This window comes from Chlorocebus sabaeus, chromosome 11 (genome assembly GCF_047675955.1).
Source record: "Chlorocebus sabaeus isolate Y175 chromosome 11, mChlSab1.0.hap1, whole genome shotgun sequence".
Classification (NCBI taxonomy): domain Eukaryota; kingdom Metazoa; phylum Chordata; class Mammalia; order Primates; family Cercopithecidae; genus Chlorocebus; species Chlorocebus sabaeus.
This window is the reverse complement of record NC_132914.1, coordinates 99,348,870-99,372,551: the sequence shown is the minus strand read 5'-3', so window position 1 is coordinate 99,372,551 and position 23,682 is coordinate 99,348,870. Positions and strand designations below refer to the sequence as shown.

The 23,682-nt window shown below is 38.8% G+C and overlaps 1 protein-coding gene across 3 annotated transcripts in view; it reads left to right on the top strand.

Moving 5' to 3' along the window:
- Positions 1-10,077: 10,077 nt before the first annotated feature.
- Positions 10,078-23,682, top strand: part of WASHC3 (WASH complex subunit 3) — a 46,448-nt gene continuing 32,843 nt past the window's right edge. Inside the window, exons 1-3 of one of the 3 annotated variants that reach the window (XM_037996627.2) lie at positions 10,078-10,290; positions 10,842-10,940; positions 23,512-23,577. In XM_037996627.2, coding sequence (XP_037852555.1) covers positions 10,240-10,290; positions 10,842-10,940; positions 23,512-23,577 — 216 coding nt within the window. In that variant the 5' untranslated portion in view covers positions 10,078-10,239. Of the gene's footprint in view, positions 10,476-10,841; positions 10,941-23,511; positions 23,578-23,682 lie in introns of all 3 variants that reach the window. The other 2 variants (XM_008004428.3, XM_008004425.3) reach the window with 2 other exon arrangements.

Genomic DNA, 23,682 nt, shown 5'->3' with positions numbered 1-23,682 from the left:
GGCCAACATGGTGAAATCTCTACTGAAAATACAGAAACAAAATTAGCCAGACGTGGTGGTGCATGCCTGTGATCCCAGCTACTTGGGAGGCTGAGGCAGGAGAATTGCTTGAACCCTGGAGCCAGATGTGGTGGTGAGCCAAGATCACACCACTGCACTCTAGCCTGGGTGACAGAGCGAGACTCCATCTCAAAAAAAAAAAAAAAAATACCCAATAGAACTTCTGTCTTTTAGTAGGGGAATCTGTGTTGGAAAAAGATAACTCATGATGATTGTATACTGTTGTGCCAAAAAGAGGCAGGAAATGTTATCCTCAAAGAGAAGACAATGGTGATTCCATTTGTGGACTAATATAGTGACTGTAAGATAAGACATTCTCAAGAAATGAGAGGGTTGCCTTTACCTGTTAGTTTCAGAAATGAAATGTACTTTATCCTGTGTAAGCATTGAGAACTCTAACCTCTTTTTCTTTCTTTAGATCTTAATAGTAGGCTACAGGACCATGTTCCAACTTATACTTTGTTGTTAAATTTTATTGTGTTTAATTATTTTAAAATCGTATAATGGTTTTTTTCTTAGTAAACTTTGTTCTTTGAAATATGTTTAAATTAGACTAAGACACGAGGAAGTATTTATGAGGAATTAGTTATTGATCATCACTTCTAATTCCTGATGATAACATGAGATATTTCACATTGTATGTCCCAGTTTTAGTTTTTCCATGTTTGTTTATAAATATGTCCAAGAGGGTTTTTTTTCTGTTGAAATTTAAGTTTTCCTCAGGATTGCTTCACTTAAAACATCAAAGTGAAAAAAGTTTTACTTATGTTCTAAAACTTGTATTATTTAGGACTATTGAAGCAAAAGTCAGGATATCACAAATCTGCAAGATGTCAGAGCTAAATCCTACATTTTCAGAATGATGGGATCATAAGTCCCATTTCATTTTTATGATTTGGCTTCTACGTTGTGAGTGTTTCAGTATCTCTCCCATGCCAAAACACAAAATCACACACCCATGCACTCCAATTTGTTTCTTACTTTGGTAATTTGTGACTACATATTGACACTGACCTAGAAATGTTTCTGTTGCTGTTTTAAATCTCATGTCAGTGGAGAAGAAATTGAAATCTGGTTTGCACATTTGTGCCTGGTTTTCTGTAATTGTCTAAAATCTGACATTGTCCCAGAAACGCTGATTGGGACGTTATGAGGCAGTATTGTGCCCAAGACTGATTTTAATAGTTTTTAGGAGAGAAAAAGTAGTCACTCTAGACTATTTTCCATGTTTTCCTATACCTCAAAAAGTTAAACTCAGTTTAACCCAACTTTATACCATACAAGTAATAATAGCCTTAGCTCTGAGCCTAAATAAAATTTGCCAAATAAAAATAATAATTATGATCCATTTCCGCATATTCCTCATGAGAGCTTGGTCAAGTCCTCAGAAGCAGCATTGTGTTCCGATATATCTTTATCAAACTGTGCTCAGCAACAAGGACAGGAGAGAACACTCTGCTTCTTTAATTTTAACACCTTGCTGATTCAAAAACATTTAACAGGCATTTGAAAAGAATTTCAAAACAATTAACATTTTTTTTCTAATTATACATTTAAAGAAATAATGCCCTTTAAAATATAGGTAGAATTTTTTTATTAACATGATTTTAATTTATAGCAACCATTTGTTACCTAATCACAGTAACACAACAAAATAATTAGTGTAGCAGCTTTGAAGATCTCATTTCACAAAAGCTAAAAAACACACGTTATGATATATCCATTACTCAAACTCATAAGCACTTCCTTTTGCATGCATTGGGCACAGATTTCATGGAAAATCAAAAGCATTTAATCTACTTTCTGACATTTTCATCTGTTCTTTGAACTACTTTAATAAAAAAAAATTGTCCTTATGTAGGGTCAAGTGACGTTTGTCTGAAAATTTCCTTGGATCAGCTTATTTCTGTGTAACTTATGTCTTTGTTATACAGCTATTTGCCTTTTAAACTAATTTCTAACAGGATACTCTACCTTGGGACTTGTAACACAATGTAAGCTTATAAAATCCACATGAACAATAGTAAGTAATGGGGAGACCACCGGGTTTCTCAGCCTTTACAAACAATTTGACTTAAAGATTTATGAAATATTCATTTCTACCAACTTCATTTATAATGCTGTAATGAGTTGAGTTTCTGTTTCTATGAAGTAAAAGACAATAAATGCTGCTGGTATCTGTGCTTCTAATGGTGGTTAAACATAAAACTTTGATCTTATAAACACAGCTGTTGTCCTATAATTGAGCCAAATTCAGACAGGATTAAACCCTGGCCAAAATTAAGGTTAATCTTTGCAACCATCTCAAGTAAGAGCTTTCTAATACTGTTTTAGGAAATCTTTGTTTTTGAGACAGCATAAAAGGAAGTAAGTTCCAGACAACTGACCTCTAAAGTAAGCCAGACGCAACTAATGATAAATTATACCATAGTGATAAAGAAGATGGAAAGATGGAAACTGTATAACCAAATAAGTTCATTTTGGTTCATTTTGACTTAGAAAGTCACTTCTTACCATAGTAGTCTTAGTTGACATTAAGTTTAAATCAGACCAATATAAGTTACTTTTTAATGAACTTCTTTCTACCATCTTAATGTTTCTTTGGTTAATTGCTAGTACTTTCTTCCACTAATAATAAAACTAGGTGTTTATTACAAATAGAATAACTTGATATATTTTATTGTAACTGTGTAATAGCTCATTTTGGTTTCCAGCCTACAAAAAAAAAAAAAAAATTTCATTAAGTATTAGACTTTCTGGAATTTTAAATACTTTGCTAAATGTTCTGTAGGGCTGATTCTCCTGAGATTTGGACACTAGCACGTCAAGCCGTGTTGTGAACAGCTAATAATGCATTTCTTTCCAAATTGCCTATTCCAAGAGAACATCTGTGGTAGTACCCCTCACCTGAAATCTGTAGAGCTCTAATATTGGATTGGTCTAATACGATTTTCCTGGCACTTGATTTTGAGCAAGTACAGGATGTGGTTATATAGACAGCTGCTTCAGAAGTCTCACCTCATCCTAGACTTAACCCACAAATATGTTAAACCCCAAGACAATGGAACAATTCTGGAATTCTGTCAGTGTTTTTGACCTCTCTCTTCCCATAGTTATACTCACCTAACACAATAACTAAGATGTATTTGTATGTATACATAATTTTCATGTAACCCTGGGTCATTGCTCCCCAACCTTGGTGGTAAGTACCTGGGAGAATATGGAACTATTGCAAGCGTTTCTCAAAATTATATTCATGCTACCATTAGCAAAAGTCTCTTTTTTCTTAGAAGCCATGACCTCCTGGGGTCCTGAGATAATATAGACAGCCCCCAAATCAAACTTGCTCACATGTTCCTATCAGACTTTGACTTAAGGTGTCTTGCCATCTTCCACTTCCTCCCCAAAACACCATAACAGGAAGGAGGGGAATGACCCAGCCAAGGAACTCTCCATTCACATTCAGAGATAGTGGCTTTTGTAGATCTCACGCAGCAATCTTGAGAGGGTAAAAAAGCGTTCCCAGATATGTGGAGGTGTGTTTGTCAACTTGATAATCTACTACATGTCTTCAGATTTAGCTCTGGTGTTTGGAAGTAAGCCAGTGTACTTTAACCATTCCTTCCTGTGTGGTATACAGGAGGCAAGACTTTCTAAGGCAGGATGTATTACAAGAAAACTAATAGAACCTAGCCTGGAAAATGAAATGGAGAGAAATACTATCTTTGAATGAAAATTTGGGATTTTAAGATGAATTTCCCAATAGAGCTCACCTATATTCCTATTTTCAATTTCCCACAACAATGTCTATGTGTTTGTTCAGTGAATGTTAGATGTCCAACCACAGTCATCATCAATGTTCTTCAGAATGTTTTGAATATTATTAAAAGGGCTTCTCATACTGGAAAACACCATGAACCGTTTTCCTGGATTGACTGGCTTTTAATTTGTGGCCCAGTTATTTTTTTAAAGTTGATAGCAAAGGCTCTAGCATGATCCTTTTGAACTCTAGAAACAAAGCTTCGGGAAGAAATGTTGGTGTTGAACTTCTGAGTAGTTTTAAGTGATTTTATATGGTTGTGATTCAAAATAATCTGACCACTTTAGGAAATCCAGGTGCTGAGTCATTTACAGACACAGCCAGGGGAGGTTAATTAGAAGCAGCTGATAGTGGCATCATTTGCTGCTTTTTAAAAAAAATAAACAGAGATGGTGATTCTATGAAGAGGACAGAGTGCTAACGAAAGTGTACAAAACTAAGCAAACACTCAGGACTGAGGTTTACCTAATTTCTACCGCACCAAAAGGGGAAAAATATTACTCAGTGAATTCAAGATAAAGTACCATAGCTCTATAAAAATGGTAATGGTTGCTCCTAAGAAGTTCCCTTGCTTCTGCCTCTTTCTCCTGACCAAACTAGTGTTTCCCCTGTGGCCTTCCACGGCATGGTGTGCCCTCTTGGGAACTGTAAGTACTAAATTCTTTCAATAGCATTGGCCTGTGTCATCACTTAGTTGTCTCCATAAGTAAAAGTCCTATGAGCACAAATGAGTACAGTGAGACCTTTTCCCAATCCCCTCAAAGAGGGCAGGATAATTTAGATTGTTTGCTCTTTCACTGGGGAATAGCTGACTGTAAGTATCTTTAGGTCTCTTCTCTTGAGGGAGTTAGCTTTCCAAAGTGGAATCAAGTCTCCTGCCTAGAGGATGTAAGGTTACAACTCAATTTTCTGTACGAAGTTAAGAAAGCCACAACAATTAAAAGGAATAACGGGAAACATTAATTCTTAACACAATTGAAGCAAGGCTAGAATTCCTTCACTTAACCAAGTCTCAACAGATTATTGGTATCACTCCTGAGAGATAGGATTGAGGAGGGAATAAGGATGGGAAACATTTAATTTTATTTTCCCACTATTATGAATCAACACCATGCCTCTCTAACTGTTCCATCCTGAAGCAAAGCAGGGAGAAATTAAAAAAAAAAAATTGGGGACCATTTTTTATTGTTTCCCCACCCAAGACTATACCCGTGATAACAGCAATTTTCTGGTAATCTTATGAAAACATTTCAAGAAATTGAAAAATTCTTAGTTTTTTATAAAATGAATACATGGAGGTGGCACACATATTCTTTGAAATCAGTATTCATTACAATCTTTTTGGCCCCCAAAATTCACTACAGTAAATGAAATCTGGCAATACTTTTCATTTTTACCAGTGCAAGAAAGCCTGAAGGAAAGAGTACATACTTCAAAGGTCATCTGGTGGTTGGCCAAGACTTCTAGGTACAGATTGTTTTTAATAGTCCTGGAAATCAGTTATTAAAATGTGAATGGCCCTGCTCTGAGGAGCTAAGGATGACTGACGAACAGTAATCATCAAAGATCCTAGGAGGCAAAGAAACTGCCACTCTAAAAACCAAACCATTTTACAAATTTTTTTTTTGACAGTCTATTGCCCCTAAGCCACAAACCTGTACAGCATGTTACTGTACTAAATCCTATAGGCAATTGTAACACCATGGTGTTTGTGTATCTAAACATGGAAAAGGTGTAGTAAAAATACTATACCTTTTACTATAATAGGTCCACCCTCTAATATGTAGTCCATCACTGAGGAAATGGTTTGTGGCCCATAACTGTGTATAGAACCATATCATATACATGTATATACACACATACACATATATAGATGCCTGCTATTTATACATAACTATAACCATAAAGTTGCTGTGTTGTTTTTGTTTGTTTGATTGATTGTTTTCTCCTGGCTGGGAGTCTCTCTTGGCTCTAGAGAAGAAGGCTAGGCTGACCAGTGGGGAATTCTGCTCAGGGAGACTGATTGAGTACCCAGAGTTGTGAGTCCCACCTAAATCAAAGGTTAATGAAATATCAAGTAGGATGTGGAAGTACAAGGTTCATTAAGCCCAAATGTCACTCAGAAGATACTTAGCGTTTACTATAGGACAAACATTGGGCTAGGGCCTTAATAGTGAACTAACAGAGACTCTGCCCTAAATTGATAATATAGCAGGCTTTCAAACAGGCAATTATATGTGCTATGATAGAGTTAAGCAGAGAATGCTACGGAAGCATGTACGAACAGTTAATCTAATCTTTGTGGCTTCAGGAAAGCTCTAAGGATGGAATGTTAAGACTTCTGCTACTAGTTAGAATACAGAAAGATGCATGAAAGCCTTTTACATGGTGGTAATAAGAAATAACCAGATAAAAATCATACTTTTTATGGGGCTGTTGAACAGCCATGTATGTAAGACCTTAATGAAATAAATTCTATAGTCATGCCTATGTTTGGAGGAACATAGTTTAGCAGAGAGCTGTGGCATTGCCATGCCCAGGGAGAAGGGCGTGGTCTGGATACAAGTAGATGGAAGAACAAGCCTACAACACTCTAGGAGACTTTGCAGAGTTAAGGAGAAAGTGGCTGAGACTTTGCCAATGGTATAAGCTGGTGAGACAGACTTGGGTCTGGAAGGACCTCAATCACAAAAATAAATCACTTAGGCCTACATCCCACACCCAAGATTGCTAAGAAAGCAGCAATGGAAGAAATGTTTTCAGTAAGTAGAGAGAATTCACTGAATCTTGCACATTCTTACAGTGCTTGGATTCCTGAGCCCTGCTGAAGCTGAATCCGAAGGTGAACCAAATGATCTGAAACTATGGCCCATCCCTCCCTCTCTAACACAAACACTGACAAGATCCAAGAGCTCAGTCCTTTGCAGGAGGTGGAATTGAATTAACTGCAGGTGAACTTCATCTAAAGCTGCAGCCCAGCATCAGCTCAATTCAAAGTGTGAATGAATCTGAATGTTCCATTTCTCACTGAACTTTCTGTTCTTTTTTTCACAATGTTCATAATAAAATTAAAAATTATAAGACATGCTAAAAAGCAGGAAACACAACCCATAATTAGGAAAAAGTTGTCAATAGAAGCAGGCACATAGATGAACCAGAAATTGGCATGATTAGATAAGGACTTTTTAAAAACTTATAAGTTTGTTTTTTTTTTTTAATATAGAGGAAAAAATGAATGAAGGGAATTTCAAGAGAAAAACAAACTCTAAAAAACAGATTTTTAGAACAAAAATATATCTGAAATCAATTTATTAGATGTGTTTTGGAACTAAATTGGAAACTAGAAAATACTTGAAGATAGGTGGGTAAGAATTATCCACACTGAAACACAGGGAGAAGTAAATGTTTTGGGGGAAATGAGCAGAGCACCATGATCTGTGGGCAATATTAAGCAGTCTAACATACAAGTATTTTTGAAGTCCCAGAAAAAGAGAAAAATGACAAAAACGTTTTTTGAAGAATGGTCAAAAATCTTTCTTCCAAATTTGATTTAGAACACCAACCCACAGATCTGAGCAGCTCAGCAAACCACAAGCAGGATAAATACAAAGAAAACCATACCCATACCCCACGCACATTATATTCAAACTTGAAAACCAAGGATAAAGGAGAGAAGAGATGTGAAGAATGAGTAGGAGTTAGCCAGGCAGGGGTTGTTGGGAAGCAAGGGAGATTGTTCCAGGCAGAAGGAAGACAACATCTTGAAAGACCCACACACAGCAAGCAGTTCCAGGAATTGAAAGAAATTATTTGGGGCTAAGGAGAAAGTTGTAACAGTGAGAGTTAAGGTTAAAGAAGTGGCCAAGAGCCATAGAGAGGACCTGTGAGCATATTAAACTGAGGGAGATGGGGAACGAAATTATATCCTGGGTAATATAATCAGATTTGTCTTTTTAAAAATCACTGTGGCTACAATGTGTGGAATAGATTGGAGACACAAGATGGAGGCAGGAAGAAGCTATTGCAGTAACCCAGGCATAAAACTGTGTCGTACAGAACTTGAGATATGGCAGTAAGGATGGAGAGTTACAGATTGATTCAAGAGCTACTTAGGAAATAGAAGAGGTAAGATTTGATGAATGACTAGATATAAAGGAGGATGGAGTAAAGAGTGACTGTTAGAGCTATGTAACCTTTCCAGGCTCAGCCACTTACCTTCAAGTCACATTCATTACCTTGTACCAAACAGAATGTCCCAAAATGCAATTCTGATCATGCCACCCCCTGCTTAAAAGCTCTTCAGTGGCTCCCATCATTTCTCTGCTCTGGATCTTTCCATGACTTCCCATCACACCCAAAGTGAAAGCCAAAGTCCTTATGATGTCCCATAAAGCTCTGCATGATCAGGTCTCCACATAACTTTTAGCCATCATGTCCTTCAGTTCCCCACCTTGCTCGCTCTGCTTCAGTTATACTGGCTTCCAATGTAAGATCTGGGTTAGATATATAAATGTGAGAAACTCTAGAGAATGGGGACATGCGAAGCAACCAGCAAAAGAAACTGAAAAGAAATGACCACAGTGATACAAAGAAAATCAGAGAAGATTTGCCTTCTTGAAAGAAAAATTAAGAAAGTTCAATCAGAAGGTGATCACTGTAAGGTTAAGCTGTGCAATGTGCAACTTTAAGAAACAATACGCACACCCAAATAATTGCTACAGATGCCCTATGGATCACATTAGATAAACATGGACTATAGTATCAAATCTGGCATAAAAGGCCCTTAAATGAAATTTTTCTGGCTACGTCTCCTGAAGCAGAATAGGGTCTGGAGGCAGGGAACCTAAGGCCGATTCACGCTGACTTCCTAGAACTAAATCAAAAGGTAAACCCCAAATTTCCACACCTAAGTAACAAAAGGAGCAGTGGCTACTCCCTTTGCAAATCCCCACTTTTTCTGACAGGCAGATGGAAATTGAAGGTACCTCAACCAATCAGATTGATTGCGGACGAAATCTTCCTTTGCATAGAAGTGCAACTTAGTAACATCACTTTAGCCTCTGATTGGTTGCTTTCCGCAACCAATCAGATGTTTGTATAGGAGTGTGACCTTTGTAACTTTACTTCAGCCTCTGATTGGTTGCTTTCCACAACCAATCATACTGATTGTGGCCACCACTTCATTTGCATGAGGAGAACACCAGTGGCCAATGGGAAATCTCTAGGGGGTATTTGGACCTAAGAAGATTCTGTATCCAGTACACTGTGGAGAGTACTTTGGTTTTCAATAAATCTTTGCTTTTGTTGGTTCATTCTTTCCTTGCTTTATGCATTTTGTCCAATTCTTTGTTCAAAACGTCAAGAACCTGGACACCCTCTACCGGTAGCACTCTTACCTCATTTCCTACCATTCTCCATTTATGGGATTATTTGCTTCTACCAAACCAACAGGGCCAGGTGCCAGTGGCTCACACCTATAATCCCAGTGCTTAGGGAGGCCAAGGCATGAGGATCATTTGAGCCAAGCGGTTTGAGACTACGGTGAGCTATGATCCTCACTGCACACCAGACTGGGTGACACAGCGAGACCCCCATTTTAAAACAAAGCTGCCCACTTGGTCTTCATCTTTTCCATGCTCCCTGTAAATGGCAGTCACTTCCGTAGGTTTGTGCCTCACCTCTAGTAGTTGACGTTTTATTTCATGTTCTAAAAACCTTTGGAAGGCCAGGCGGGTTGGCTCACGACTGTAATCCCAGCACTCTGGGAGGCTGAGGCAGGAGAATCACTTGAGGTCAGGAGTTCAAGACCAGCCTGGGAACTGGTGTGTATATACACACACACCCTTTGGAAGTAGGTCTTATTTCTCATTCCTCAGAGCATAAACCTCTCCAATGCAGCAATCAAACTCAATCTTTGTTTTCACAATAAAAGCCTAGCAGAGTATATATGGCACTTAGGATTAAAAAAAAAAAAAAAAAAAAAAAAATGTTGCTCAAGGAATGACGGAGCTGTTATATAACAGACAGGACTAAGTAGGGGTAACCTCAAAGGGACGTAACTTCTGGCTTTGTTTTGTTTTGTTTGCCTCCTAAGATTTTACTGCTATAACTGCATCCTTGCACCATCCCGAAATTGACGTCACAATCTGAACTGAAACTACCAATCCCAGAATTCCGAGCGAGGAGGCGGGCTCTCCGGAAGTCGCCGAGTGATTAGCGAGCGGAGGCATTTTCTTCCGGCGGGAAGGGCCCCGGAGGCGGGGATTTGGGGGGAAAGTTGAGACGCGATTACCGTGTTGGGCGGGCCCCATCTGGGAGGGGTTTGTGGGTGAACTCGGGGTCTCCCGCCCGCAGAGGAGATGGATGAGGACGGGCTTCCTCTCATGGGGTCAGGCATAGACCTGACCAAGGTTTGTAAAAGACGATACTAAACTCCTCCTCCGAGAGGAGGATGGGGAAGACGCAGCTTCCCGGGGAGACCACACCTTCCGGGTCCCCACTCTGTCACGGCCCTGGGCCCTTCTGCCGGCCTCAGGAGGGAGAGCTCCGCAGTCCACCTTAAAATGGGGTCCCTCCTGAACTGATTAAGGAGATGGTGTGCATCTCCCAACTTTCGCTTCCCATCTCTCGTGTCTCTGTGCCGCCGGCGACAGACGCCGGTTGTGATAGCTAGCCCTACCTCTTTTTCAGCCCCCAAGTTTTTGTGTGTGTTTATGTGTGTTGCTTCTGCCTGCCAAAATTCGTACCAGTGAGTCTAGAGCCTGTTCTCAAACTTTTATGCACCTCTGTCGTCTTCGGACACCCCACCCACAGTTTAGGAAAACAAGTTAATGACTATTCCCAGCCCTTCAAGAAATTCATATCACACAGCAAAGTGCCTCGTGATTAGTTCCAAATATGAAAAGGTTTGCACTGTGTACGTTCCTCCTGTATGAACCATGTTTGTTTTTACATAACACAGGTGCCAGCTATTCAACAGAAAAGAACGGTGGCTTTTCTAAACCAATTTGTGGTGCACACTGTACAGTTCCTCAACCGCTTTTCTACAGTTTGTGAGGAGGTAGGTCCTGTGATACTGGTTTATAGAGTCGCCTAGAAGTCACCTTGCACTGCTGAGATTGACAAATGGAGTAAAACAAGAATTACAGTCTTTATTCATGCATCATGACCTCTTGTCACCCAATTGTGTTAACATACCTTAAGTTCTCTTTTACTCTGTTACAATCAATCTTGCAACCCTCCTCTACTGAATTAGTGTTCTAGAGGTCCTTGTGAGATAGTTCAGTCAGGCTTATTGCGATTAAAGAGAACAATAGGAAATCTAAAATTTCTTTTTTTTTTTTTTTTTAAAGACAGAGTCTAACTCTATCACCCAAGCTAGAGTGCAGTGGCGCGATCTCGGCTCACTGCAACCTCCGCCTCCCGGGTTCAAGCGATTCTCCTGCCTCAGCCTCCTGAGTAGCTGGGATTACAGGCATGCGCCACCATGCCTGGCTAATTTTTTGTATTTAGTAGAGACGGAGGTTTCACCATGTTGGTCAGGCTGGTCTCGAACTCCTGACCTCAGGCGATCTACCAGCCTCGGCCTCCCAAAGTACTGGGATTACAGGCCCGAGGCACCGTGCCCAACTTCTAAAATTAGTTGAAAATAGTTTTTATTTTACTATTTGTTATTCGTTCTCTTACCCCAAAATCGTTTTTATTTTGCTATTTGTTATTTGTTCTTGTACCCCAAAACCACATTGTTTATATTAAATTTATTTTACATTCTGAATCTAAAAGATGGCTAGAGGAGATAGGCTGGAAACATAACTTTGGCATCAAATATGATTATAGAAATAAAAATATTTTCTGCAAATGACTTGTAAGGGTTAAGTATCCAACTAGGAACTAGGTTCCCTAGTTGGATAGCTGGCACAGTAGTGTGCATCTGTAATCCCAGCTACTCAAGAGGCAGAGACAGGAGGATCACTTGCGCCCAGGAGTTTGAGATGAGCCTGCACAACATAGAGAAACTCGTGTTTTGTTTTTGTTTTAAAAAAGAGGATAGGTACTAGATCCAGGATCCGGGGACTCCCTGTCTTTTAAAAAGCCAAAAAAGAAGATGGGGAGGACAGTGGGAACCATGGGCTGAAATTGCATTTAAGGAAAGAAAAGTAAATTATGGGGCTTAGATAATTCACAAGTAAGTCTGTTGAGCATTCTGCCTTATGTAAGGTATAGCCTTAGCTATTAGAGTTTGTAGAGGATTTTTGCTTCTATGTTCATTGGGGATATTGACCTTTGGTTTTCTTTTCTTGTAGTGTATTTGTTTGGCTTTGGAATCAGGATAATGCTGGCCTCCTAAATTGAGTTTGAAAATGTTCCCTCCTCTTCAGTATTTTGGAAGAATTTGAGAAGGATTTGTATTAGTTCTTCTTTAAATGTTTGGTAGAATTCAGTAGTGAAGCCATCAGGTCCCGGGGGTTTTGTTTAGTGGGAGACTTAACTACTGATTTGATCTCTTACTGTTGGTCTGTTCAGATTACCTATTTCTTTATGATTTAGTCTTGATAGGTTGTATGTGTCTAGGAACTTATCCATTCTAGGTTATCCAATCTGTTGGCATATAATTGGTCATAGCAGTCTCTTATGAGCCTTCATATTTCTTTTGTTTTAATTGTAAAGTCATGTTTATTTAAGTATGAGCTTATATTCACTAAAATTTACCGTTAAGTATGAGATTTGACAAATGCATAATCATAACATAATCAAGATGTAGAATAGTTGTAGAACAAGGTGTAGAATCACTCCAAAAATTCCCTCATGTTCCTTTGCAGTCACCCCTTTTTCATCCCTAGGAATCTGTTACTCTGTTTTCTGTCAAAAGGGTCAAATTTAATCACTACAGTGATCTCTAGTCCTATGGAAAAATTCCTGAGCACACAAAACACACAAACCAAATTTTTTTAAAATTGAGATACTTAAAAAATTTCTTTAGCATACCAACCAAATGAAGGTAGCTTCATATTTTACTATAGATGCTCAGATATCTTAGGCAGAATTAAGTCCACCATTGCTGTATATATGCCTCAACAGTAATATTTAAGAGTAGACTGTAAAAATAAACTTATAATCTTTAGAATCGTCAAAACAATGGGATTATTAAATGACCTTTGTAAGTTAAAGCAGAGTTTATAAAGTTGTCTTACATAGTTGTAAAATAGCTAGTCTAGTTGGATAGAATTAATGTGTCCTAAAACTGACCTGCTTGAAGAACTACTCTAGGTCATGTCTTTGTAGGTAGAGTATGCTCTTTTGTGTTAACGCTGTCTCAAGTTTCAGACTGGGGCTGGTTGATAGAAAAACTAGTTTAAAAAAAAAAAGAAAAACTATTTTAAGTAATGGAATTGAATTTTATGAAAATTATCTATGGCACTAACTCAACCACAGGACAGAAACAAAAACTTCTCATCTAAACATTCCTATACAAAATTGGGACCATCTCAGAATTCACCCCAGCTACCACCATGAAAGAGACAAAGAAAGCAAAAACTTCTATTCTGAATATATCAGTGGTCCCATATTCAAATACTCCTTATCTACTTAAAAAGCTTTGATGGGCTGGGCACCGTGGCCCACACCTGTAATCCCAGCACTTTGTATGTGCCCAGGTGGGCAGATCACCTGAGGCTGAGTTCGAGACCAGCCTGGCCAACATGGTGGAACTCCATCTCCACTGAAAATACAAAAATTAACCAGGTGTGGTGGTACACACCTGTATTCCCAGCTATTTGGGGGGCTGAGGCAGGAGAATCACTTGAACCTGGGAGGTGGAGGTTGCAGTGAGCCAAGATCGCGCCATTGCACTCCAGCCTGGGTGACAGAGCAATACTCCATCTCAAAAAAAAACAAAAAAAAGAAAAGAAAAAAAGAAAGGCTTCACTGATTCTTTCAAACACACACCAGACCTTAAGTTCATCAGCATTTTAACGTCACTGAGCTGAGTTGCGCTCTGTGGCTGTAAAAGGCAATTCTTTATATTTCTGTAGTATCAGTTATAACATCTCCTCTTTCATTTCTGATATCATTTGAATCTTCTCCTTTTCTTAATCTAGCTAAAAGTTTGTGGATTTTGTTTATCTTTTCAAAAATCCAGCTCTTCGTTTCATTGATCTTTTCTATTGTTTTTCTAGTCTCTTTCATTTTTTTCTGTTCTGATCATTATTATTTTTTTCCTTCTACTAACTTTGGGTTTTGTTTGTTCTTCTATTCCTTGAGTTGTAACACTAGGATGTTTATTTTGGATCTTTCATCTTTTTTGTTATATGTCTTTATTGCTGAAACTTCCTTTCCCCTTAAAACTGCTTTTACCACCTTCCATAAGTATCGATGTGTTGTATGTCCATTTTCATTTGTCTCAAAATATTTTTTAATTTCCCTTTTAATTTATTTGACCTATTGGTTGTTTAGGAGCATGTTATTTAATTTCCAGATATTTATGATTTTTTTCAAGATTCCTTCTATTATTGATTTCTGGTTTCAAACCAGTATGGTCAGAAAAGATACTTGATATGATTTCAGTCTTCTTAAATGTATTAAAACTTGTTTTGTGGTGTATCATATAACTTGGAGAATGTTCTGTGTGCCCTTGAGAAGAATGTGTATTCTGTTGCTGTTTTATTGAATTCTCTACATATGTCTGTTAGGGCCAGTGTTTCGTTATTGATTTTCTGCCTGGATGATCTGTCTATGGTTGAAAGTAGGTTATTGATATCCCCCATTATTATTGTATTATAGTCTATCTCTTCAGAACTATTAATATTAATATGTTAATATATTTAGGTGCTCCCATGTTAGATGCATATATGTTTACAATTGTTATATCTTCTTGATGAATTGCTCCCTGTACCATTATATAATGACCTTCTTTGACTCATTTTACAGCCTTTGACTTAATGGTCTGTTTTATCTGAAAAGAGCAACTCCTGCTCTTTTTTGGTTTCTATTTACTTGAAATATTCTCTTCCATTCTTCTCTCTCTCTTTCTTTTTTTCCTTCCCTCCCTCCCTGCCTCCATCCCTTCTCTCCCTTCCCTTCTCTTTTCCCTTCCCTTTCCCCTTCCCTTTCCTTCCCTTCCCTTTTTCAAGGTCTCCTTCTACATTCCATGCTGGAGTACAGTAGCGTGAACATGGCTCATTGTAGCCTCAACCTCCCAGGCTCCAGCTATCCTCCTATCTCAGCCTCCCATGTAGCTGTGACCACAGGCACACACCACCATGCCTAGCTAATTTTTTAATTGTTTGTAGAGACAGGGTCTCACCATGTTACCCAGCCTGGTCTCAAACTCCTGAGTTCAGGGAATCCTCCTGCCTTGGCATCCCAGGATTACAAATGTGAGCCACTGTGCCCAGCTCTTTTCCATTCTTTCACTTCAATCTATGTGCGTCCCTTTTTTAAAGGTGAAGTGAGTCTCTCATACACAGCATGTAGTTGAGTCTTATTTTTGTATCTTATTCAGTCAACCTGTGTCTTTTGATCAGAGAATGTAGTCCATTTACATTCAAGGTAATTATTGATAGGTAAGGACTTACTGCTGTGATTTTGTTCATTGTTTTCTGGTTGCTTTATAGATCTTTTGTTCCTTCCATTCTTGCTGTCATCCTTTGTGATTAAATGATTGTCTCTAGTGATATACTGTGATTCCTTACTTTTTATCTTTTGTGTATTTACTATTAGGTTTTTCCTTTGTTGTTCCCATGAGGCTTACATAAAACATGTTATAACAGGCTATTTTAAACTGATAATAACATAACTGATAACATAAAAAACTTTTGCACTTTTACTCCACCTCTCCACATTTTGTTTTTGATTTTGCAGTGTATATCTTTTTATACTACATATCCCTTAAGTTATTTTAGCTATTATTATTTGTAATAGTTTTATCTGTTAACTTTCATACTAAAGATACAAATGATTTACTCACCATGACAGTATTAGAATATTCTGAATTTGACTGTATACATTTTTTTTCAGCTCTAAAATTGCTGTTTGATTTTTTTTTTAAATAATTCCAATGTTTCTGTTACATTTCTCATTTTGGTCACTTATTATTTTCTTGATTTCATTGAATTGTTTCTCTGAATTTTCCTGAAGTCCACTGAGCTTCCCTAAAACAATAATTTTGGATTCGTTGTGACGAAGGGTCAGTTACTGGTGATTTATTTTGTTTCTTTGGTAGTGATGTGTTTCCCTGATTATTCTTGGTCTTTGTGGCCATGTGTTGGTACGTATGTGTTTGAAGAAGTAAGGACTTATTCCAGTCTTTGCAGACTGGCTTTGTCTGGGAAAGCCCTTCACCAGTAAGCCCATCCAGAGGTTCTAGACAGGCCATCTGGTGTGGTGCATGGCAGGCTTGCTGCTGGAGTCCTTGGGTAGGCTGACCTGGTGCCTGGGGTCATAGGGTTGTTCCTGGAGCCTGATCCACTGGGATGGGCCTGCTGATTAGCTCTATAGAGGTGGGCCTGGATCCTTAGGGTTCCAACTTGAAACCTAAGTCTGCAGGGGCTGGTCTGGCACTGGGGTGAGCCTTGAGCCTGAGTCTGCAGTGTCTGGCCAGGTTCCAAGGTGGGCCTGGTGCTTGGGACCCCTGGGATGGACCTGGAGCCAGAGGATGTGGGGGTGGGCCTGGGTCCTGGTTGTACTGTGACTAGCCTGGAGCCTGAGTCTGCAGGAGTGGTCCTGAAGCCTCAGTCCATGGGAGCCAGTCTGGCAATGGAATCTACTGGGGTGGTTCCAGACTCCGGGTCTGCTGGAACATACCTAGATCCTGACTCACCACAGGGATTTGCCTGGGGCCAGCATGGTGCTGGGGCAAGTGTGCAGCCTGGGGTCACGGGGGCCAGACTGGAGCCTGGGATTATAGGTGCTGGCCTGGTGACTTGGGCTACATGGGGCTGGCCGGGGTCCTAGGGCAATAGTGGCTAGCCTGGAACTTGAGTCCACAGGGATGGTCCTGGTGCCTGTGTCTATGGGTGCCCCCCCAACAGAAGGGCCTGTTGGGATGAGCCTAAACCCTACTTCTACTGGGGTGTGGGCTGCAGGAGCCAGACTGGGGCCACAGGAGCTGACTTGGCATTGGTCAGGCCTGGAACCTGTATCTGCAGGAGCTGGCCTGGTGCTGGGGTGGGCCTGAACCTTCATGGAGGCCAGCACTGTGCTGGGAGTGGTCTAGAACCTAGAGCCACTGGGGCTGGCCTGCCCTTGGAGCAGACCTGGAGACAATCTATGCAGTCTTGCCTGGTGCTGGGGCTGTCCTGAGTCTTGAGCTGGTCTAGAGCCTGGGGTCCCAGTGGGACAAGCCTAGAACTCAGGACTAGGTGATCTAGCCTGGTGCCAGGAGGGGCCTAAAGGCTTCGCCTGCAGGTGTCAGCCTGGAGTCTGGGCTGAGGGGGCTTGCTCAGCACTGAGTTCTACTGGGGTGGGTCTGGTGTTGTGGTCCAAGGCAAAGTCCTGTGCTCACTGCTTCTCCTTCGCCCACCTGGAGGGTATCTCTCTCCATGCTGTGCTGCCTGGAGTTGGGGAAAGGGTGACATGAGTTCTGTAAAACTGTCCTTCTTACCCTCTTCAATGTGTTTTTTCTTATTTTTATGCTACACCCAGTGCTATAATTTCTCACCTGGTTTCCTTAGCTCTTGAGAAGGTATTTTCACATGTGAATAGTTTTTCAAATGGATGTTTCTGTGGGAGGATCAGTGCTGGGAAGTCCTGTTCCCCCATCTTGCTGTTGTCCCACCTTTTTCTCCTTTATGTTTGATAATCTAGGGTTGACTGTAACTGATTTTCTACAATATATATTTTAGCAATTTGGATATTCATGTCAGCTGGAGACTGCTCAATGAGATGACAACTAATATTTATTCTGTACTTACTCTGTGCTGGGCATCATACTAAGTGCTTTATGTGTATTTAATTATCGCAGTCAGCCCTTTGAGAGAGGCTTAGTTATCCCACTCATACAGATACAGAAACTAAGATGTAGAGGAGTTTAAATCATTTGCTTAGTCATTCATTCATTCAACATATTTTTGCATGCCCCCAGTAGTTGTAGCTGCATTAGCTGCACATACACAGAAAGTAGCAGAACTGGATTCCCACTGATTTTTTAACTGGAAAAGTCAATATCTCATTACTCTCTTACATTGCACTGACTTACCTGATTAAGAAGCATGCTTATGTCATTTTCAAGTGAGAGTGTGCAGTATAAGTACCTTATAGCTATATTAAAATCTATTTTTAGATTCATATTCACTTCTTTGCTATGCTATGTCTATTTGATGTAATACATTTTTATGTCAATTCCAAGAATATATGTATTCAAATGTAAGGTGCCATTTTCTCCCAAGTTAAAGTCACTTTGGTGTTTTGAAATGTTTTTGTTAATAGTACCTAATAGGCCTCTAGTCCTTATTTATTTAAAGCCTTAAACAAGAACCAACTGACTGTTTCTCTCAACAAAAGAGGAACCTCAACTGTTAGTTTTTGAACTGAGAGTGAACTGGGAGGAAAAAGAAAACTTTCCCCGTCCCCTGACAGGATCTGGTTTGAACCAAACCCAAACTTAAACAACTTCAGTCATAGATAAACCCTCAAGCCAGAATTAAGTTTGAAACAAATTGCTAGGCTTCTTTCTTCATCCATGGCACTGTTTTTAGAGTTCTTCACTAAAGAGAAGAGTATAAAACTGCATTCTGTGAAGAACTCAACTTTGCAAAAACTTTCTGCATATTAGGCTACTTTTGTAACTCTTCCAGTGATTGGCACCAGAGTAGAAGAGAGATTTAGATGACAGAGAAAGTAGTAGAATCAGACCCACATTACAGAGGTACTTAGGGTCATCTCCTCTTCCATCACAAATCCCCAGTGAGCATTTTTATTCTTGCTTTAGTCAGCAAAATCTTATGGTCATCCATTGGGACTGCAAATTTTGAGGGGTTGGCGGGAAGCAACATAAGATCTATGCATATTGCAGGTGAAACCTGAGCATTTAACCTTCTAGTGAGTTTTAAAGTAGTGGTACTTTGTAAACAGGAGTGTCAAATGCGAACTTTGGGTTTTTTGGGTTTTTTATAATTTTTTTTTCTTTTCCCTCTAAGACGGAGTCTTGCTCTGTCACCCAGGCTAGAGTGTAGTGGGGTGATCACAGCTCAGGGCAACCTCAACTTCCTAGGCTCAAGTGATCCTCCCACCTCAGCCTCCCTAGAAGCTTGGACTATAGGCATGTCACTACACCAGGCTAATTTTGTGTGTGTGTTTGTGTTTGTGTGTGTGTGTGTGAGTTAGAGATGGCATCTCACTACATTATTTAGGCTGGTCTCCAACTCTTGGGCTTAAGTGATCCCCAGGCCTCGGCCTCCCAAGTGCTGGAATTATAGGCATGAGCCACTGTACCTGGCCAGAATGTTATTTTAATTCAAACTTTTTTTGTTGTTTTTTTGTAAGACAGGGTCTCATTTTGTCACCCAGGCTGAAGTGGAGTGGAGTGATCTTAGCTCACTGCAGCCTAGACCTCCTGCCTCAGTGCCCCAAGTAGCTGGAACTACAGGTGCATGCCACCACACCTGGCTAATTTTTTGTATTTGTAGAGACAGGGTTTCCATATGTTGCCCAGGCTGGTCTTGAACTCCTGAGCTCAAGCCATCTGCCTGCCTCAGCCTCCCAAAGTTCTAGGATTACAAGCGCCCTCAGCCAAACTCAGACTTATTGCATGCCTGAGATATTGGATTTTTAAATAATTTTTTAATATTCTGAAATTTTTCTTTTTTCTAAAATCTTTAGGTACAAGCAAAAGTGTTGAGAATTGTCACATAACCTAAAAGTTTCTTTAGTGCTTATCTTCTACATTCATTTTTTTAGCCTGCCATTGGACTTAACTTTTAATCAGATAATGTTTTGCTTAAATCCTTATTTGCTCTTACATCTTTAACAACTGCTGGGCTTAAGTATCAGACACAACCTAATAAAACCATTGATTGCTTCCTTTTCTGGCTTCTGGGGCACATACAACACAGTGGGGTATACCAAGAGATCCATTATCTTAAAATACTGTTTCCCTTTTAGAGAAATGGATATATAAGCAAGGTATTTTACAACCATGAAAAACCAGTGTTTTGTTTCCATATTCAACTAGTAACTCCATATTTCCTTCTTTATTTTGTCCTTTTTTAAACTTTATAAAATGTACTGCCTTAGAAATAGATGGATAGTAAATCAAGCTTTCAGCTTATCTGACAAATATCAGGGACTTTATAAATTCCCCTGTTACCCAAACCATAGCATTTCAAGTTTGTTTTCAGTCTTCATAAAACGATGGTTAAATGGATGATAGACTGTTACCTTCCCATTTCCTCTTGCTAAAACTTTCAGAGGTGAGAACAGCTACTGTCACCAATTATGTTACTTACGTTATATCCATAGTCATCCATAATTTAGAGCAGTGGCTCTCAACCAGGGTACATATGGCTATGTCTAGAGGTGTTTTTGAGTGTAATAACTGGGAGGTGCTACTGACATTTAGTGGATAGAGACCAGAGATTCTGCTACGCATCTTGTAGTGTGCAGGACAGTCCCCTGCAACAAAGAATATTTCACCCACAAATGTCAATATAGCCAGCATTGAAAAACCTGTTTTATAGTGGTCTGGGAATTGTATGAGGAAAATGCCACAAGCATGAACATCTTAGAAATGAACTTCAGCAACCCATCAATGAACCCAGGTGTACCTTTTCACTTGACAATGGTTCTTTGAAAAGTATACATTCAGGTATGTTATAGCAATAATTACATTGGAACATACAAAACCATTTATAGACTCAATTAGCTTTGAAAAGGAGTTCTTTCTTAGTCATGCCATGGACGCTTTGACAGTCTAGTGAAACCAAATTAATGTTTTCAGGTGGATAAAATAAAATGCCTAGGATTACAAAAGAAACCAGTTATATACTTTAAAAAATTTAAAACTATGTTATACTAGTAGGTTCTTTATTAAAGCATTAAATTATATTATCCTTTCGTATATCTAATAACCATAATTTTGAAGTGTAAAGAAATCTGCAGCAATTGTGATGTGATTAAAAAAAAATCTATGATTTCTATTGATGACAGTCATAGATCCTAAAACCACTGTGATTTTTTTTCTTTTTCTTTTTTTTTTTTTTTTTTTGAGACAGAGTCTCACTCATCGCCCAAGCTGGAGTGCAGTGGCATGATCTCAAGTTACTGCAACCCCCGCTTTCCAGGTTCAAGCGATTCTCCTGCCTCAGCCTCCTCAGTAGCTGGGACTGCAGAGGCACACCACCACACCTGGCTAATTTTTTTGTATTTTTAGTAGAGATGGGGGTTTCACCCTGTTGGCCAGGCTGGTCTCAAACTCCTGACCTCAGGTGATACACCTCCCTCGGCCTCCCAAAGTGCTGGCATGAGCCATTGTGCCCGACCTACGGTGATTTTTTTTTTTACTATGTTTTTAAACAATGCCAAATTTAAGCTAGAAGTAGATAAAAATAAAGGTAGAATTTTTTTCTCTCATCCTAGTTCATGTACTGTAGTTCAGAACCACTTTGTAAGTGATCATCTCAGAATCAGAAGAGCAAAAGGCTTTTCCTCTTGGCACAGAATCATCTTAGTGAGAAACGAATTGATCATTTGTTAGCTTTGGATAACAAAAATTCTATGCAATACCCAATAATTTACCATTATGTTTTAACAATGTAAAATTCTCAAAAAATCTGATGAAGTGTATTGCCTCTGGAGTTGGAGGGTTTGAGTTCGGGATATTTTACTTCTATAAGACTCAATTTTCTCATCTTTAAAATTGGCATAATAGTTCCTACTTCATAGATTTGGTGTAAGATTTCAATTGATATGTTGCATATACAGTGTGCCATATGTGGCAAGGCAAAGACTCAAATATTTACAATATTGATGATTATTGCTTAAAAGTAAATACTTCTATAGGTATATTAAAACAGAAAAATTTTTAATTCAATTTTTTGTTTCCTTTTTTGTTTCCTTCAGTCAAACTAATATGTCCATTTTTAAATAAGTTGGAAATTATCATTCACTTTACATATTAATTTGCTGTAGAATTTCTTCTCTAGTGAATTGAGACACTGATTAGATTTGCCAAAATTAAATTTCTATGATTTAAAGGAATACACTTATAATTTGGAGAGGGATTCATCCATAATACATGTTATAAACCTGTATTGGTGTTTACCTAAAAGCCTTATGTGAATGAATTCTAGAAGTCAAGGGTGAACTTAGCTTTGATACCATGAAAACTAGATCCTAATACTTTATTTGAGGATTATATCTTTGTGGATATCAAGATGTTAACCTAAAAATAAGTGATCTGTAAAGAAGCTGTGTGGCCACTTTCAGTTTTTTGTCCCCTCTAATTGTGGGCAAAGTGACCATAAAAGTTCTACTTAATAGTCAGGATCTTAATAATAGCCCAGAATACAGTCAGGATGCTGTGTATCTGCCAACTTGTAAACTGGCTAACTGCTCTTGGATTATGTGACTGAATGTAATGTTTAAGATTAGGAGGTTTTAAGTAAATGTTCTTATAGGTCATATTTTATGATGTTACCTTTCTTTGTGTAGGTGTGTATTTATAAGGTATATTGACAATTTATATAGAGTAACAAGCATGATAAGCTCTTCAATCTGGTTTACCTTGCGTTTTGATGGTAGATTTTGTTTTAATACTCTAGTTTTTTCTCTTCTCTTTCCGAAATGAATTACTCGTCTTCCAATTCCATCCCCCTTTATTTTTCAAACTATGGATGTTTAAATCTGGGACGAGTTGTATATGCTTATGCATTTAAGTAATTTATAAAGGCAGACTTTGTTGCAGAGTGTCTTTGAATAATTTTTATTCTTTTATTTTCTATGAAAAAATTTCTTCATTCATCAACAAATAATTATTAAGCTCCTATTAAGTGTCAGGGTACTATTCTGGGCCCTACAGGTACAGTAGTAAACAAAAGGCTCTATCCTGGTTTGTTTATATTCTGGTCTCAACAATTGTTTACTGCTCTGATAATGAGTTTGCAGAAAATGTCACTTTGTTATAAGTGAATATGATTTTATAAAATAACTGAGAAGCGACTGGGTGTGGTGGCTCACGCCTGAATCCCAGCACTTTAGGAGGCCAAGGTGGGCAGATCACGAGGTCAAGAGATTGAGACCATCTTGACCAATATGGTGAAACAACATCTCTACTAAAAATACAAAAATTAGCTGTGCGTGGTGGCGTGTGCCTGTAGTCCCAGCTACTTGGGAGGCTGAGGCAGGAGAATCACTTGAACCCAGGAGGCAGAGGTTGCAGGGAGCCGAGATCACGCCACTGCACTCCAACCTGGTGACAGAGCAAGACTCTGTCCCAAAAAAAACCCAAAAACTGAGAAGCTTTCTAATACAGGTAATAGAAGAGTTCTCATTCCTACTCATGTAAATAAGACAGTACTACATTAGAATATGACAAATATTTAATGGTTTTTAATATTTTCAAATCTGCCCTTAGTTATTGTTAACAGTTTATTTTAATTAAAATCTTTATATTTATGTCTCTAATTTTTCTTTTCCAGAAACTGGCAGACCTTTCGCTTCGTATCCAACAGATTGAAACAACTCTAAATATTTTAGATGCAAAGGTTAGTATTTCTGAATAATTTGTAGTATAAACTCTGCTGTACATATACCAGCTTTCTTAATCATACTTTCATTGCATTTGGGAGTGATTCCATTTAACTTCTGTA